This window comes from Hemiscyllium ocellatum, chromosome 2, assembly GCF_020745735.1.
Source record: "Hemiscyllium ocellatum isolate sHemOce1 chromosome 2, sHemOce1.pat.X.cur, whole genome shotgun sequence".
Taxonomy (NCBI): Eukaryota; Metazoa; Chordata; class Chondrichthyes; order Orectolobiformes; family Hemiscylliidae; genus Hemiscyllium; species Hemiscyllium ocellatum.
The window spans coordinates 101,241,268-101,260,203 of NC_083402.1; the positions used below are offsets into that span (position 1 = coordinate 101,241,268).

Here is an 18,936-nt window from a genome sequence, read left to right on the forward strand (position 1 = left end):
CAGGGGAATGGGAATCTAAGTTGTAGTTCCAATGTCCAGGAGGTTGAGAGTAGTGAGGTCAGAAATATGGTTTCAAGGTCGCAAGAGTTCACTGACAAGCAGGAAGGTGGTTTGAAGTGTGTCTATTTTAACTTCAGGAGCATCTGGAAAAAGGTGGGTGAACTTGCAGCATGGGTTGGTACTTGAGACTTCGATGTTATGGCCATTTCGGAGACATGGATAGAGCAGGGACAGAAATGGTTGTTGCATGTTCCGGGATTTAGATGTTTCAGTAAGAACAGAGAAGATGGTAGAAAAGGGGGAAGTATGGCATTATTAGTTAAGGACAGTATTACAGTAGCAGAAAGGATGCTTGAGGACTCGTCTACTGAGGTAGTATGGGCTAAAGTGAGAAACAGGAAAGGTCACCTTGTTGGGAGTTTTCCATAGGCCTCTGAATAGGTCCAGAGATATAGAGGAAAATATAGCAAAGATAATTCTGGATAGGAGCAAGAGTAACAGGGTAGTTGTTATGGGAGACTTTAAGTTTCCAAATATTGACTGGAAACGCTATAGTTAGAGTACTTTAGATGGGTCCGTTTTTGACCAAGGTGTGCAGAATGGTTTCCTGACCAGTATGTAAACAAGCCAACAAGGGGCAAGGCCATATTGGATTTGGTACTGGGTAATCAACCTAGCCAGGTGTTAGATTTGGAGGTAGGTGAGCTCTTTGTGATCGTGACCACAATTTGGTTATGTTTACTTTAGCGATAGAAAGGAATAGATATATAAAGTAGGACAAGAGTTATTGCTGGGGGAAAGGCAATTATGATGTGATTAGGCAAGATTTAGGATGCATAGGATGGGGAAGGAAACTGCAGGGGATAGACAGAATTGAAATGTGGAACTTAGTCAAGGAACAGCCACTGCGTGTTCTTGATAAGTATGTACCTATCAAGCACAGAGGAGGTGGTTGAGCGAGGAAGCCATGGTTAACGAAAGAAGTTAAATCTCTCGTCAAGAGGAAGAAGAACTCTTTTATGTTAGGATGAAACATGAAGGTTCAGTTAGGGCACTTGAGAGTTACAAGTTAGCCAGGAAAGACCTAAAGAGAGAGCTAAGAAGAGCTGGGAGGGGGCATAAGAAGTCGTTGGCAGGTAGAATCAAGGAAAATCCTAAAGCTTTCTAGAGGTGCATCAGAAATAAAGGAATGACTAGAGAAAGATTAGGGCCAATCAAGGATAGTAGTGGGAAGTTGTGCATGGAGTCCGAGAAGATGACGAAGCACTTAGTGAATATTTTTCATCAATATTAACACTGGAAAAAGATAATGTTGAGGAGAATACTGAGATAGAGGCTACTATACTAGATAGGATTGACATTCAAAAGGCGGAGGTGTTAGCAATTCAGGAAAGTGTGAAAATAAGTAAGTCCCTTGGGTGGGGTGGTATATCCTGCGGTTCTCTGGGAAGCCAGGGAGAAGATTGCAGAGCCTTTAGCTTTTGATCTTTATGTTGTCATTGTCTATAGGATTAGTGCCAGATGTATAGAACGAAAAGAATGACCAGATAAATTGTGCATGAAGTTCAGTGCCAAGAGAATAGCAAATATTGTTCCCTTGTTCAAGAAGGTGAGTGGTGACAACCCTGGTAATTATAGACCAGTAAGCCTGACTTCAATTGTGGGTGAAGTGTTGGGAAAGTTTATGAGAGATAGGATTTATAACCTTGAGAGGAATAAGTTGATTTGGGATCGTCAACACGGTTTTGTGAAGGTGGATCGTGCTTCACAAATCTTATTGAGTTCTTTGAGATGGTGACCAAACAGGTGGATGAGGGTAAAGCAGTTGATATGGTGTATATGGATTTCAGTAAGGCATTTGATAAGGTTCCCCATGGTAGGCTAATGCACAAAATATGGAAGCGTGAGATTGAGGGTGATTTCGTGGTTTCGATCAGAAATTGGCTAGCTGAAAGAAGACAGAGGGTGGTGGTTGATAAGAAATGTTCATCCTGGAGTTCAGTTACTAGTGGTGTACCTCAAGGATCTGTTATGGGGCCACTGTTGTTTGTCATTTGTATCAATGACCTAGATGAGTGTGTAGAAGTAAATTTGCGGATGACACTTAGGTCATTGGAATTGTGGATAGTGGTAAAGGATGTTGCAAGTTACAGAGAGACAGATAAGCTGCAGAGTTAGACTGAGAGATGGCAAATGGAGTTTAATGCGGAAAAGTATAAAGTGATTCACTTTAGAAGGAGCAATAGGAATAAAGAGTACTCAGCTAATGGTAAGATTCTTGATTTGGAGGTGTCGGTGTTGGAATGAGGTGTACAAAGTTAAAAATCACACAACGTCAGGTTATAGTCTAACAGTTTATTTGGAAGCACTAGCTTTTGAAGCACTGCTCCTAAACCACCTGATGAAGGAGCAGCGCTAATGCTTCCAAATAAACCTGCTGGACTATAACCTGGTGTTGTGTGATTTTTAACTTGATAAGATTCTTGGTAGTGTAGATGAGCAAAGATTTTGGTGATCATGTACTTTGATCCCTGAAAGTTGCCAGCTGGGTTGATAGGGTTGTTAAGAAGGCACGCTGTATGTTAGCTTTTCTTGGTAGAGGGAGTGAGTTTTAGGGCCATGAGGTCATACTGCAGCAGCACAAAACTCTGGTGAGGCCGCACTTGGAATATTGCGTACAGTTCTGGTCACGGCATTATAGAAAGGATGTGGAAGCTTTGAAAAGGTTTCAGAAGAGATTTACCAGGATGTTGCCTGGTACGGAGGGAAGGTCTTATGAGTAAAGGCTGAGGGACTTGAGGCTGTTTTCTTTAGAGAGAGGTTGAGAGGTGACTTACTTGAGACATATAAGATAATCACAGGGTTAGATAGGGTGCACAGTGAGAGCCTCTTTCCTTGGATGATGATGGCTAGCACAAGGAGACATAGCTTTAAATTGAAGGGTGTTAGATACTGTACAGATATCGGAGGTAGTTTCTTTACTTAGAATAGTAGGAGCATGGAGCGTACTGCCTGCAACAGTAGTAGACTCATTAGCTTTAAGGGCATTTAGATGGTCATTAGATAGACATATGGATGAAAATCGAATAGTGTAGGATAGATGAGCTTCAGTTTCGTTCCACAGTCGGTGCAACATCGAGTGCTAAAGTGCCTGTACTGCGTTGTAATGTTCTATGTTCGAAATCAGTTTCAGTTCTGTGCTGTGATTATTGCTGTTCTACATCAGTTAAGGTAAGAAAATGCGTAGTATTTCGATGGGTTCATTAATCTAGCATTTTGCACATCGAGAAGTAAAGCTGTGTGGCATGGTGACTCAGTGATTAGCACTGCAGCCTCGTATAGCCAGGGACCTGGGTTTAATTGCACCCTGTGACGACTGTGTGTGAAGTTTGCAACGTCCCCCCATGTCTGCATGGGTTTTCTAAGGGTGCTCTGATTTCCTTCCACAGTTCAAAGATGTTCAGGTTAAATGGGTTGGACATACTGAACTGCCCATAGTATTCAGGGATGTATAGGTAAGTTGGTTTCGCTTTGAGAAATAGTGTTACAGGGTTAGGGTGGATGGATCTGGGTAGGATGCTTTTCAGAGGGTTGGTGTGGACATAATGGGCTGAATGGGTTGTTCCACACTTTTGGAGTTCTGTGTTGCTGTCTAATTCCTCCATTGTGTGCTCTATACTGTTTATTGTGTAGTCTCATAGCTAATGGATATTGCAATGTTTATCAGTGTGAGTGGTTTAAAGTGTCACCACAGTACCAAGATTCTGTTTTATTTTAATTGTTTAAATTGAAAATTTCATTACTTGTTGGTGGAAAGTCTACAACAGCCATAGAGTTGTGAACAAAGCATCTCTGGTGTCAAACTATTACATATGACAAACTTAAGAATTTTGAAGTTTTCAATTTTTCAAATATGCAAACAAATTCTATTTGTGAACAGTTGTTCATTTGACCTGAGGAAAGATTTATTTTATTGTATTTAGTATTTTTGGAATTATGGTCATGTAGCAAAAATTGTGCTGTTCAGTTTCATATTATCTAACTAAATGTCACTGTTTGGTTTTCTGCTCATACTGTTTTCAAAGATAGCTGGAGATTGTGAAGGCATATTAACTCAATCAAAAATCACATCATGACCTCAGCCATGCCATTTCACAGCCCTGACAAGTGAGGCTGGCTGTTTTAATCTTCCCTTGATCCCTCATGTTCTTCATTAAGATTGACTTTGGGTGGCTATGAATAGTATTTCTTGAAAAAAAGTTTCTATTGTCTCCATTTTTGCATACAATGCCAATATTTTTATTTTAGAAAAACGAGCAATTAAATTATTTACATGACATTTTGTTACTGATTGTAAAATGTTAACTTTTTTTTTCAATGATTCTGTTTTAGCACTGAGTTGCCCGAGCGGGAGGAGGGTGAGGGAGAAGAGAGTGACCTGCCAAATTCATCCTACAACAACTGGAGACAAGCTCGGCGGTATGTGATTTTTTTGTTCATTAGGCACAGCATAATAAAGGCAATATAGAAATATTTTGTATCTGGCTTCACTAGCTCGATGTTGTTGGCCAGTTTCCAGTTTAATCTATTTTTATTCATGTTGTAGCACTCTCCTTAGCTTTAATGAAACAAATTGACAGTGCATTTGGTAGCTTTTTCTAGTGCTTCTATTTGCAATTTATTCTATGCCTGAAATACTTTCTAAATGGTATATGGAAGAAACTATAGAAATTCTGGCAAGTGTTGTGCCATTCCTTATTTTCCGTAGTTGAACATTGTCCTTTACTGAATAAACATAAGGAAATGCATTATTTCATAATTTTAGAGTTGAGTTATGGCGAGAACCTGCAAAATCCTTGGGAATCAGTATTGTTGGTGGAAGAGGAATGGGAAGTCGACTAAGTACTGGAGAAGTTATGAGAGGAATATTCATCAAACACGTCCTGGAGGACAGTCCAGCTGGAAGAAACGGAACGTTAAAAACTGGGGACAGAATTGTTGAGGTGTGCTTTTCACAACTGCAATGAAATATTAACTCTTGAATATGTTTAAACTTTAAAAATAATGTTCTTTAAAATTATGCAAATTATTGAAATTTAAGCACACATATAAGAACTTGAAAGGGACACGAGACCGGAATCAACTCAGGAATATTGTTGCGAAGTTTGTGTATAAAAATAGAAAAAATTATAAAATGGGGGAAAGCATTGCGTCGTTCCTTTAAAAGATAGTGCTTTTTATGCTTAGAGATTTAAAAATGAATGTCTGTGGACAGCAGCTGCAGATGCTCGAACTGACGCATTGTATCAAAAGGCCAGTCAGTCAGCAGACCCAAGCAGCATTTTTATTCAGCCAATAAATTTAAAAAAGGGACTTTGAAACTAAGGACCAACTGAATTAAAATCTGTTGATAGCAAGGTTTGAGAAGATTTATAGCTCAGGTTGAGGTTCTGGATGTAAGTTTGCTCACTGAGCTGGAAGGTTTGTTTTCAGACGTTTTGTCACCATACTAGGTAACATTTTCAGTGAGCCTCCGGTGAAGCACTGGTGTTAGCGCCTGATTTCAATTTATGTGTTTAGGTTTCCTGGGGTGGTGATGTCATTTCCTGTGGTGACATCATTCCTATTCTTTTTCACAGTGTGGTAAATTGGATCCAAGCTAGTGTGTTTGTTGATAGAGTTCCAGTTGGAAAGCCATGCTTCTAGGAATTTTCGTGCATGTCTCTGTTTGGCTTGTCCTAGAATGGATGTTTTGTCGCAGTCAAAGTGGTGTCCTTCCTCATCTGTATGTAAGGATACTAATGAGTGAGTCATGTCTTTTTGTGGCCAGTTTATGTTCATGTATTCTGGTGGCTAGTTTTCTGTCTGTTTGTCCAAAGTAGTGTTTGTTACAGTTCTTGCAAAGTATTTTATAAATCACCACACACTGCAGCGCAGAGGAAAATCACTTATACAACATATTCAAAAAGAATGAGTACCCAACGAACACAGTCCACTAATTTCTTAGCAACAAACCCAAACAAGCAGACAGAACACATCCAGAAACCCTAGCCTTTCTCCCTTACATTAGAGGCATCTCAGAAATGACCACAAGACTACTCAGACCTCTTGGTACCATGGACACCCACAAACCCACCAGCACAGTAAAACAGCAGCTAATGAACTTGAAAGACCGTATACCGACGACTAGCAAAACCAATGTCATTTATAAAATATCTTGCAAGAACTATAACAAACACTACATTGGAAAAACTGGCAGAAAACTAGCCACCAGGATACATGAACATCAAATGGCCACAAAAAGACTTGACCTACTCTAATTAGTTTCCTTACTTAGAGATGAGGAAGGGCACCACTTCGACTGGGACAACACATCCATCCTAGGTCAAGCTAAACAAAGACATGCACGAGAATTCAACTGGAACTCTATCAACAAACACAGTGACTTGGATCCCATTAACCACCCTCTGAGAAAAGGAATAGGAAATGATGTCACTACATGAAATGATGCTACCAAACCACGGAAACCTAAACATATCAATAGAAAGTGGGTCACGAACACCAGAGCTTCACCGGAGGCTCACTGATGATGCTACCTATTATGGTGTCAAAATGTCTGAAAACAAATCTTCCAGCTCAGCAAGCAAACTTGCATCTAAATCTGACAACCTGAAACCTATCATATAAAAATTGATGTGCTGCAGAGGGTATATAGCAAAGGAAAATTGGGCAGAGAGGGAGAGCCAACTGCGATTTTAAGAGATGAGAACTATCCAGCTCTCGGGTTACTAGAAAAAGCACCATTTTCTATGTTACATACCACATTTAGTGGATATTCTTGACACCTGTAAGGTGATGGTGGTAAAGTGGTGAGCATAACTGTGTTTTACACACAGTTGATCCGGTATTGATTACCACTGGTGGTTCATTGGTTAGCACTGCTGCCTCACAGTGCCAGGGGCCTAGGTTTGATTCCAGCCTTTGGCAACTGTGTGTGGAGTTTGCACATTCTCCCCGTGGCTGCATGGGTTTCCCCTGAGTTCTCCAGTTTCCTCCCACAATCCAAAGATGTGCAGGTTAGGTGAATTGGTTATGCTAAATTGCCCATAGTGTTCACAGATGTATAGGTTAAGTCCATTAGTCAGGGGTAAATGTAGGGTAATAGGGTGAGGTAATGGGTCTGAGTGGGTCAGTCTTCGGAGAGTCAGTGTAGACTTGTTGTGCCGAATGGCCTGTTTCCACACTAGGGATTCTATGAAAATAACCGAGAAGGCATTTCGGGTTGAAAAAGGTACAGAAAGTTCAGGAGGATCCATTCTGTGTTTCAATTCATTGTTCTTATTACTTGGATTTATATAAGTGGAAACTGTGTTATTGAAACTGCGTACCAATATAATTTAATTCAACTTTTTCACTGTTGGAGTTAGATATATAAAGTGTTACTTGTTAATTGTACAGTGAGTGAAAGGATCTAATTTTCTTTAACCACCCCTTTATAATAGTTTGTGAGGGTGAGAGGTAGATTTTACCACTTGTCACAGTATTTTATCAGGTTATAAGACGAGGTGTGCCTCTCTGGGTGTTCCAGTTTTAATTATGAGAGGAGGGGCCTTTGAGATAACTTTGAAATGTACCAAAATCAAAAATAGTAATAGATCACAACTGTAAGGTTATGATTGCATTGCCTGAGGACTTTGATTAGATTAAATTAGATTAGATTACTTACAGTGTGGAAACAGGCCCTCGGCCCAACAAGTCCACACCGACCCGCTGAAGCACAACCCACCCATACCCCTACATTTACCCCTTACCTAACACTACGGGCAATTTAGCTTGGCCAATTCACCTGACCCGCACATCTTTGGACTGTGGGAGGAAACCGGAGCACCCGGAGGAAACCCATGCAGACACGGGGAGAACGTGCAAACTCCACACAGTCAGTCGCCTGAGTCGGGAATTGAACCCGGGTCTCAGGCGCTGTGAAGCAGCAGTGCTAACCACTGTGCCGCCCACAAACGACGACATAAAAATCAAGGCCAATGGCTCCGCTATCTCCTCCCTAGCTTCCCAGAGGATCCTAGGATAAAATGCCATCAGGCCCAGGGGACTTATCTATTTTCACCCTTTCCAGTATTCCCCAGACCTCTTCCCTACATACCTCAAAGCCATCCATTCTAATCACTTGTGACTCAATATTCACATCAGCAACAATGTCCTGTTCCTGAGTGAATACTGACGAAAAGTGTTGATTTAGTGTCTCTCCAATCTCCTCTGCCTCCACGCACAACTTCCCTCTACTATCCTTGACTGGACCGATACCTACCCTAGTCATCCTTTTATTCCTGACATACCTATAGAAAGCCTTTGGATTTTCCCTAATCCTACCAACTAAGGACTTTTCATGTCCCCTTCTCTCTGCTCTTAGCTCTTAGTACAATGAAAAATGGCTTGCCAGTGTAGGCTTCTGGTTTGCAATCAGTTATTCTCTGATTGTTAAATGGTTCGAATCACTTCCAGATTTCTGATTCTGGACACTGGACATAAGGAATGTGAAATGAAGAAGGCAGTAGACAGGTGTTTCAGGGCAAAAGGATTTGTGTTTATTGAACATACAAAAAGGTAAGTATGACTCAAGAAATATAGATAAATGCAATAAACAGGGAAATTGACACAACCATAGAGAAAACCTTAATACAGTTAAATACACTAGCTAATTAAACATTATTAGAACCTAAAAATAACAGTTTTAATTAAATAATCTTTAATCAGGCTTCCTACTATTGGGGTCCCAATGCACTGTTACCACCCACCTTCCCCTCCCTGCTAACTTGGTCAGAACTTTGGGGTCGTAGGAGTTTCAGCTCACTACTTAGGAAAACGCAGTTTTGAAATACGCCTGGCTGTTCCAGCTTGCCATACCCAGAGCCTGGATGAAGACTTCGGACTGCATAGATTTTTCAGTATGGGTTGAGTCCACTGATGAGGTAAGGTACTTATTAGAAATATTGGGAAAGTACTTTGTTTTCTTTTTGCTTGCTTTGTGGGTCTGGTTTTCACCTCAGGATATATCTGAGTCCTTGTGTGTCGGTTGAGTTGGTTAGTTTGCAGAGTTTGTCTGTTCTTGGATCTGCTAGTTGTGGTCAGTTACCATTGGTTCTCCTGATTTGCAGTAGGCCTTTGTCTGATCGTGCTTGCTCAGGAGCTCCGGAATATTCCTAAAATTGCATTGTCTCATGAGATCTGGGCCTGCAGTTATACTGATTGTGGGTCCCTTGCCTTTGTGCCAAATAAGTGTTGCCCTTTGTGTTTCTGGTTTCCCAATCGTTACAAGTATGTGTGAATGGATTTCGATTGAAGTTGAATGTCCGTTACCTCTGTAGGTCCCATACTGTCTGTACTGGTAGCCCGAGGTGTTGAAGCTGTTTCGGGTTAGAATCTGTTGGTTTTGGTTGATTGTTCTTTTACAGAGGAGAAGAAAATTGGTCAGCAGTCCCAGGCAGAAATTCCCATTCTGTTGTGTATTGGTCACAGCCTCAGACCACGGCTTTACCTAGTATTTTAGATATTGGAAGCGTGTCCAAGCGTATTTCAGATGATGGGGATTTTTGCTTGATCATATTCCATGATACCATATGATCATGGTATACTATCAACTTGTAGTTGAATCAAGATAACATTAAAAAAAGGCATATAATACTATGTATTTAGTAAGCTGAAGTTCACTATGCTCTCCCACAGTTTCTTTCTCATTGTTCCATCATATGCAAAGACTTCTTCCCTAACCATATCCAAATAGAAGAAAAAAATCAGAATATGCATCAGAACACCAGTGGTGTGACCATGCTGTCTTTTGCAATAATAGTTCAGCAAACTTTGTTTAATACGGTACACTCAATAAACTGGCAAAAATTATATACCTCAAATACTGGAAGTTTACTGTATTATGGTGATGTCCAAGTAGTCAGTTGAGGGTATGAGTTTGTGAGTAAATGTGTGATTTATACTTTAAATAATGTATTAATTTTCTATTACTTTGTATGTGTTATTACATTGTTGATGTGATTTACAAATTCAACATGTAACAGGGAAATGGTGAAAATAATATTAGCTGAAGGGTAAAGTTGAGTTGAAATGCTAGTAAAATTACAAGTCAGTACACCATTCCTACTTGAGTCCATATAACTTCTATTATTTAAGTACTTCACTGAGGTGTAGGGCTACATTGGTACATTTTATATCCAGCATTCTTACCAGTTTATACATGGTTGAAATTCTGAGTTGCTTTGAGTGTTCTCGACATAGTGATGATAAGAGGCGGGTTCAATTCCCGCCTCAGGCGACTGACTGTGTGGAGTTTGCACGTTCTCCCCGTGTCTGCGTGGGTTTCCTCCGGGTGCTCCGGTTTCCTCCCACAGTCCAAAGATGTGCGGGTCAGGTGAATTGGCCATGCTAAATTGCCTGTAGTGTTAGGTAAGGGGTATATGTAGGGGTATGGGTGGGTTGCGCTTCGGCGGGTCGGTGTGGACTTGTTGGGCCGAAGGGCCTGTTTCCACACTGTAAGTAATCTAATCTAAACATTAGGTAGACTGCATAAAGGATTTTTTTAACCTTGTACAAATATTAACTCGTGTTTTCACCTTATTGACTTGAAGTTTGCAGTTTTACTGATTGCAATATTTCTTTCCTACCATACTTTGTTCCACATTCTTTTGATTTTTTTATAATTCATCTCTGACGGGCATAGAAGATCAACATGGTTTACTGTTTCGGATTGCTGACCAGTGATTGTGGGGAAAATATACTTGAGAAAAGAGTGAAGCTAGACTGCAGCTGCTTTCTTCATCCAAAAGTTTGCTCAATTTGTCAGTCATTTTTTAAGCTGCAACTGGTCAGTGACTACTTGACTAGAGATGACAGAAGTTACTGTTCCTGTAGAACTTTAGCCCATTGTGAGTCAGTTGCTTGAAAAGAGCATAGTTTGGGTGGGGCAGAAGCAATGGAAATTAGGATCTTACCAGAACCAGTCAATACTTTTCATTGAGATATTATGTATGATGTCATGTATGCTCTAGTGCAGACTTTTTAGAAAAACCTAATTTATTATTCTTTTCCAGGTAGATGGAGTTGACTTACGAGATGCCAGCCATGAAGAGGCAGTTGAAGCTATTCGAAAAGCAGGCAATCCTGTAGTGTTTTTAGTCCAGAGTTTAATAACCAGGTCTCGGGTATGTAAACTGAAGAGAAAGTAAATTAAAAATATTTACTATCAAATTATTTAAATTATTTTATGCTAATATCAATGTATGGAAAAGAAATTAATTTATTGGGTTGCATTTTAAAACTGTTATGACCCCTTCTGTCCCGAATAGAACAGATTCCCCGTTACCACCTGCTAACTATTTACATGTGAGTCAGATTTTTGGGGCCCTTATGTTGCCTGTCATTTATACTTCTGTTCCTGTGTACCCATTCTATTTTTTGTCTTTCTTCCCCTCTCAAAACTAATTTTATTTGAGTTGTTTTTAGTTCAAAGAGTTCACCTAAGGTGCATCATATGCTTTTTGGCTATATCATGTTCTGCACTTCATTTGCATTCCAAGGTGCCCAAGATTCGATTCCTTTAACTTTTGCTCTTGTTGGAATATCCTAACCTTCATCTGAAGCATCTCCTCAAAAGTGACTCACTCAGTCATTGAAATGTCTCTGCTGGATCCCTTTCAAGGCTGAAATTTCTACTTTTCTAATTTAGATAGTCTTGTTTACAATTGTGTCATGCTCTTTTGCATAACAATTCTAAACTATATGTTGGGATAATCACTGTTACTCAAGTAATACTCCACTATTCAACTGGCCAAATCATTTTCCAGAGGATATTTCCTTTCTAGTTGGATCCAAAACATTCTAATCAAGGTGTCCTGAAAATTATGCAGTAATTCCCTTGTTGCTTGAATGAAATTACCTTGCCCAGCACCTGCTGTATATCTGTAACATGCAGCTATGTCATCCTACAGGGGAGAGAGGTGATGTGAGAGAGAGAGATGGAAGTGTGTGCAAGAAAGGAACGGACAAGGGACATGAGAGATGTGGAAATGGATGAGAGAGAGAGAGAAACATGAAGGGGTAGGGCTATGGAAGAGTACACAGACCCCTTTCTCACCCATGCTGCACACTCCTCCCTCTTGAGTGGGTGAGGGGCATAACTCCTGCTCCCCACTCCTCTCTCCAACTCTTTCTCGCGTGCATCTCCGAATTCATGCCTGCGAGCACCAATCTCCATCTCGCCCTCCTCTCGCATGTGTGCCTTACCCATCATCTTGCACATTGCTCCACTTGCTCTCCACTTCAAGTCCATTGCCTTTCACACCTGTCTGTCTTCCTCCCCTCAATATAGAAAGAAGGAAGTTTATTGAATAACACCATAGTCTTATCATGCTCTTTTTGCTACTCAACTCTATTCAAGTGTCTCTCTTTTTCCCTTGAAGGATATCCCTCTTTTCGCCAGTACTATGTTTAACTGATCAGTATTGCCACGTCACTTCCTTTTTCCCTCCCCTCCCCTTCTCTGAGCACTTTTATCTACCCAGTTAGTTCTCTTTTTGAGACCCATTTCCCTTATTGCCCAGGTGGCAATTTATGTATGTGGCTCACCAACCTTATCACATTCAATGTGTTTACATATATGTATTGGAGTCCTGTCTTTGTGTTAATCTGCTTCTATTTAGTATGTCACTACTTCCTACTCCAGTAATCTCCAATAGATTCATTTTATGTAGCATTTTCCTTTCTTCGACAAGTATATGCTGGTGTCTGTTGCCCTGTCAGTTAAGTTTAAATACATTTTAGTAATACTAATGATTGTAAGCTATGAGTTGCCTAGTTAGCAGGCAAACTAATACTTTTCACTGCATCTCAGGGCATGTGACAGTAATAAATCAAATCAAAATTAGAATCAAATCACAAATATATTACTCCAGTCTTGTTGAATTTATGCATACCTATTTTGAATAGATGATTCCTGCCCCAGAAATAATGTCTCAAGAATCTGAAGCCATCCCTTCTCCCATTTAAGTCATTTATTCATCCTCCCTATCTCGAGATTTCACTTAACTTCCTCACGAGCTTCTCGGTCTTGTTCTATTGAAAGTTAGTGATTTGGATGTTTTTAAAAATCACTTAAGCTAATGTATTTTAATTTGTAGCTTCGTATTAGCACAACTTTTAAGCATAATATGTAAAATATTGTAAAATATATGTAAATGTTGGTTTTGACAGTGCGGAAACCTACTTTCATATTTTTGCTAGCTTTTTACAGGACTTAAGTTGTGAGCATTAGCATTGCCTTATAATTTGAGACACACTAGCAATAATCTGAACAAAAATGTGAGAAGACCATGATTTGTCAGCCATGCAATATTTGTCACTTGCACGCTAATTTTCAAAGCCTTTCAAGATAACAGGAATGCTTGTATAAGTTGCCAAAATAAATAATCAATGAAATGTGTCAAGGCAGTTTTCATTCACTTTTGAACAGTTGTAGACAGATAACAGTTGAACAAAGTATTCTACTGTGTATCTGAAACACGATTGTGGTAAAATATAACGTTGATATAGGCACTTATCTATTGAATATCTATTTTAACAACACGATTATGAATCATACATTAAGTCTCTTATTCCTAATACACTTTAGTGTAGTTGTCTCCTTTTAGTGTTAACTCTTCACTTTATTTTCATTATTTCTAAGTTCATTTGCATTTTCCTCTCTTTCATCCTTTTTTGTTTCCAGCCAGAGTCTCAATGTAATCCTTCATCAACATTTGTTCTTAGTGGGCAGAAATGTTCCTCTACTAACCCATTCTCCTTTGATCCATCTAAGGTAAAAGCATCATTTTACATGTGATAGTAAACCCCTTTGAAAGGGGTTTATTCTTTCCTTGTCAGTTAACAATTCTTTTTTTTTATTCTGTTTAAATAAGTAACATTGTTAACCATTGAAGCTCAAAATTACTGAAACATTTTTCTGGGATTTTCAATAACAACATTTTTGTAGCAGACGTATTGCACATTAATAGTTAACTGTTTTCTGTCAAGCTTCTCAAATTGTTTGGTTTTGTTTTATATATATATATAATATATGTATTATATATATAATATATATATATATATAATAATACATATATATAAAATGCTTTGTGAAGCTGTTTTCTATAGTAATGCCTATCTGTTGTGATACTTAGCTAATATTTCACAGACTATCATATTATAAGGAATTGTCTATCTTTTCCAAATTTGGATTTGCTTTTGGAAACAAGTGGTACAGACCGGATGCAAGTAAGTTTTGTAGTTGATAGCGATAGAAGTGCAATATTTCAATCTATATTAGTCTAATATGATTGTTCAGTCAGTAGTCTGATTACACAGTAAAATATTTTGGCGTAAAACCTGAAAACTTGTAAGAAGGATTGGAGCTGAGCCTGGGCAAATAGGAAGTGAAAGCCATGAAATGCACCTTTGAAGAACCTGCTTTTTCAGTGCTACAGTGCATCCAACGTTGCATCTACAGATAGTGTGAGGTGCATTAATGCCATTTTGGGTGAGGGCATTAAGTGTACAGTTGTCTAGTGGAAGAAGAATTAGATTAGATTAGATTAGATTACTTACAGTGTGGAAACAGGCCCTTTGGCCCAACAAGTCCACACCGACCCGCCGAAGCGCAACCCACCCACACCCCTACATTTACCCCTTACCTAACACTACGGGCAATTTAGCATGGCCAGTTCACCTGACCTGCACATCTTTGGACTGTGGGAGGAAACCGGAGCACCCAGAGGAAACCCACGCAGACACGGGGAGAACGTGCAAACTCCACACAGTCAGTCGCCTGAGGTGTGTTGAGACAGATCTTCTGTCCCCGTGTTCGTTTGGAGGAGAGAGACACAGGGTCTGATTAAAAGTATAAACAGGTTTAATGAGAGAGAATTGTACACAGTACAGTGAGGTGTCTAGCTCACTGGGGAAGGCGCGTTCTGACTATTTTTTTAATTTGTCTATCCTTCTGTTCTCTCACATTCCAGAGTTACATCCTTATTTGGTAAAATGCAGAATTTTAGTATGTCATTGGTTCTCACCTGATAACATTCTATTACCTCAGTTTGAACTACGTGCATTTAGACACGGCTCCAATGTCCTGTTATCTCTCACCCTCCCTGGGGCCTCTTCAGGCTATGCCATCAGCTTTTCAGTCTGTTCTTAGTGTAACATAATGGCTTACTGTTGTCTAGTGAAGCTAACAAGTTCCAGACTTGCTAATACTACCTTACGTGAGCAATACCTAACAATAAAGGTTCTTACACTACCTAACCTTAATAATGGATCCCAACACTCCCTCCCTTGGCCTCGAAAGAGGCCACACAAAATACAGCAGTTCGCGCGCAGCAGTCAGGACCCGGATGGTCGGTGAGCGCCCCTCCGTCGCTCCTTTGCAAGACCGACCAATTAGCTTAACCCGGCTTGTCTGACTCTAGGGAGACATAGTTATAGGGGATAGGAGTCCCTAAGCAGCATACAACTTCACAAAGCAATCCGCGTCGCAAAAAATCCCTACTCTAGGCGCCTCTCCAGTTCGCATACAATCGTTAAGGCACGAGAAGCAGTGAAATAATACATAACAGACATAAGCACTCAAAAGTCGTAACATGGGGGTGGGAGGTCCCCCTCCATCTCAAATTCGGCCATGCCAACTGTCGCACAGAGAGCGCCTGCGCACTCCTGCTGTACAGCTTGATAAGGTGCGGGCGAAGAAAGGTGGTCATCCTTGCCTGTAAGGGCTCGGTCGATAGTTCGAGTTACAAGGGTCCTGCACGGAGAGTCGTACCGCAAAGCACAGACCCAGCCCTATGAGAAGATGACCAGTCTGCCTTGGTTCAGACATCATCACCACCACTCTCCGTCTCCCCTCCGGGAGCGCCCTCCGCCAGTGATTGTCCTTTTGGGGATCTGGAACAGTGTGAAAAGTGGTGGCAGTTATTGTCCCCCTCCCTGTCCACCCTCAGGGTGTTGTTAGCCACTTCGGTGACTCGGAATGGCCCTTGCCACCTCTGCTCACTCCAGGATGTCCTGCCTGGGTGCCGGAGGTAAACTTCCTCCCCCACCGAGAGCGGTGCCGTTGAACCAGCCTCCTTTCCCGAGCATCGATCACCTGTTGCCTGACTAGCTTAACCATCTCGTGTAAGACCTGCATGTACTGGGTCATGCCCTGGTTCATGAAGTCCCAGGTGTCCTCCCACCGGGGTGATAAGCGAGGTCCGGGCATGGGTCTACCGGTCAGAATCTCATGAGGGGAAAGGAAGGTGTCTCCGCACTTCTCCTGGCGCATGGACATAAGAGCCAGGGGCAGTGCTTGTACCCAAGTCATGGAGGTCCCCGCCAGGACCTTCGCTGTCTTGTCCTTCAGGGTCCTATTCGCCCGCTCAACTAAGCCCAGGCTTTCTGGATGGTATACACTGCCAAACCTATGGCTTATTCCCAGCGCCGCCTCCACACGGGCTAGGTGTTCATTCTTAAAGTGGGTGCCATTATTGGGACAAACGAGTCTGGGGATCAACTCATTTCGCAGCCAGTTGGCCACTACCTCCCCATCCTCCTTCTTTGTTGGCGTCGCCTCCACCCACCGGGAAAAACGGTCCACAATCACCAGGAGGAACCTATAGTGGTCTGGCGTGCGCGACTTGGCCCCCATGTCAGTGAAGTCCATGCAAATGTCCTGCCACGGGCCGAGGGGCGTTGGGAAAGTAAGTAGTGGGTGAGGGAGAGCTCTGCGAGCGTTATGCTCATTGCAAATCTTACACTTTGCTCTCAGATTTTCCAATTGTTCCCGTAGCTTGGGAGCCCACCAATGAACCCGCACTGCCAGGAGGACCTTAGTCATTGCCACATGCGTCGGCCCATGGAGTTCAGCAAATAGTGTAGGGAACAGGGACCGGGGCGCCACTACCTCTCCGCCTGCCGATCTCCGTAGTCGATGCTGCAACGTCCCCACACAAATCGTCTGGGCCACCGCCCCCTTGCTCTCCCACTCACCTTTCTCGGCCGCACTTGCGCGGTCCTGTAACTCAATGAGATGCATAATGGCATCCTCCCGGCTGACCGGGTTGCCCACATCGCGTTCATTCCCATGTGGTGTCCCCTGTCCATCCGTTATCCCTTCTTTCGTGGCCCCTCTGACACTGTCTCCCTGTGTGCGCCTCCCTTCAAAATCCTGAGCCACCAATCTTGTTTCAGTATCAAATGTCCTTCCACAATAATGGCATCCTGCCTGTGGAGACCTTCATCTCTGCCCCTGTCGCTCAAACTCTCTATCAAATGCTCCTCCTTGTCTCTCCCTATCCCCTTTCCTCTCTGCCCTACATGCTGTCACCCACTGCTCCGGTTGCTCACTCTTGGTTCCATTCTTCTCCTAATTACCTCATCAACCGCAGCTACCGTCATTTTCACCTTCTGCTTCTGTCTCTCGTCCTCTCTCTTTACAAACACTTTCTGTGCCCCTCCTAACAATTCATCTAATGGTTTTTTCCCACTCCACCCTTCTATCTTCTGTATCTTTCCCTGTCCAGCATCCCCATATAAGTCCCCTTTCTTCCCCATAAATAGTATATTCAAAATAGACATTAACTCAGCCCACATATACAGACTGGGCCTCAAAAAATAGATTAATTTGTTCTGACAATCCTATCGGATTCTCAACCAGGACGGTCATTTCCTTTTAAATGTTCTGACCTCCCCACTGGTGAGGGGGTCACACACAAACCCAATCTCCTTATCCCCTATCAACACTTCCCGAAGGGGACAAGTCGTTATGTTCTTCCCTGTTTCTTTCTTTTAAGAAATTTTCCAATGTTCCTATCTTCCCATATGCTCAAACACCAATTTATCAATTCGTGCTTGACTAACTTTAAGGCCTGTTCCTAACTTGTAAACATATTTATATATTTATGTCCATTTATTCAGTGTTTAATATTTAAAATGTAAAATGCGTACAGTTCCCAATTTTGAAATCCACTGTAATCGTCCAGATTTAGTACCCTAATTCAGATCCAAAATTAGTTTTCTTATGTACTCCTGACCAATCATTTCTCAATTACAATACTTTAGGTCGTAAAAATAATCAGAGCTGTCTTACAACAATTCGTCAATTCAAGTTAAAAACTTCTAACGCATGCACAATGGTCGAATCCAAGGTCACAGATAATAACCATGGAAATTTTCGTTTTTACAACTACCCACTGTCGAACGAAACTTCGACTGTCCTTCATATATTGCTTTTATGTAAAAATAAAAGAGGTTAGTAAGAAAGGTAGTTAGGGAGTCATGACTCATAAAAGAACAGGAGTTATTAGCCTTAAAAAATCATGTTAAGTTCACATAAAAAGAAATCACTTTAAACAGCAGCCCCGGAACTCAAGCTCTAGAAACAAAAACAAGAATTCAATCACCAAACAAACAGATGCATCTAAATCATGTTAAACAACCATAACAATCACATCCAAAACAGTCCCGGGACTTACGCCCTAGGTGACAAGACTTAAACATTCAATCACAGATGAATTCAAGCCAGAGCACAAAGTGTTAAACTGCCTGTTAGTTGAGCAACCTTTTGCAAGTCTCTCTCTCTCTCTCTCTCTCTCTCTCTCTCTCTCTCTCTGGGCAACAATACAGACTTTTTCACAGACTTCCACACATAGAAACTCTTTTTCTCACACAGACTTTTACAAACACAGAAATACTTATACACACAGATTTTACACACCCAGAGACTCTATCTTTCTCATAAACAGACTCCCTCTCACACACACACACACACACACACACACACACACACACACACACACACAGTCGCTCTGCCCGTAACTCTGTGTCTGTCTCTGTCCCCTGTCCTCT

General features: G+C 41.3%; 1 protein-coding gene across 1 annotated transcript in view; it reads left to right on the top strand.

Moving 5' to 3' along the window:
- Positions 1 to 18,936, top strand: part of LOC132824441 (multiple PDZ domain protein) — a 381,408-nt gene that overhangs the window by 238,038 nt on the left and 124,434 nt on the right. The window contains exons 25-28 of the mRNA XM_060838941.1: positions 4,393 to 4,479; positions 4,826 to 5,003; positions 11,115 to 11,225; positions 13,787 to 13,876. Of these exons, the coding sequence (XP_060694924.1) occupies positions 4,393 to 4,479; positions 4,826 to 5,003; positions 11,115 to 11,225; positions 13,787 to 13,876 (466 nt within the window). The remainder of the gene's footprint in view (positions 1 to 4,392; positions 4,480 to 4,825; positions 5,004 to 11,114; positions 11,226 to 13,786; positions 13,877 to 18,936) is intronic.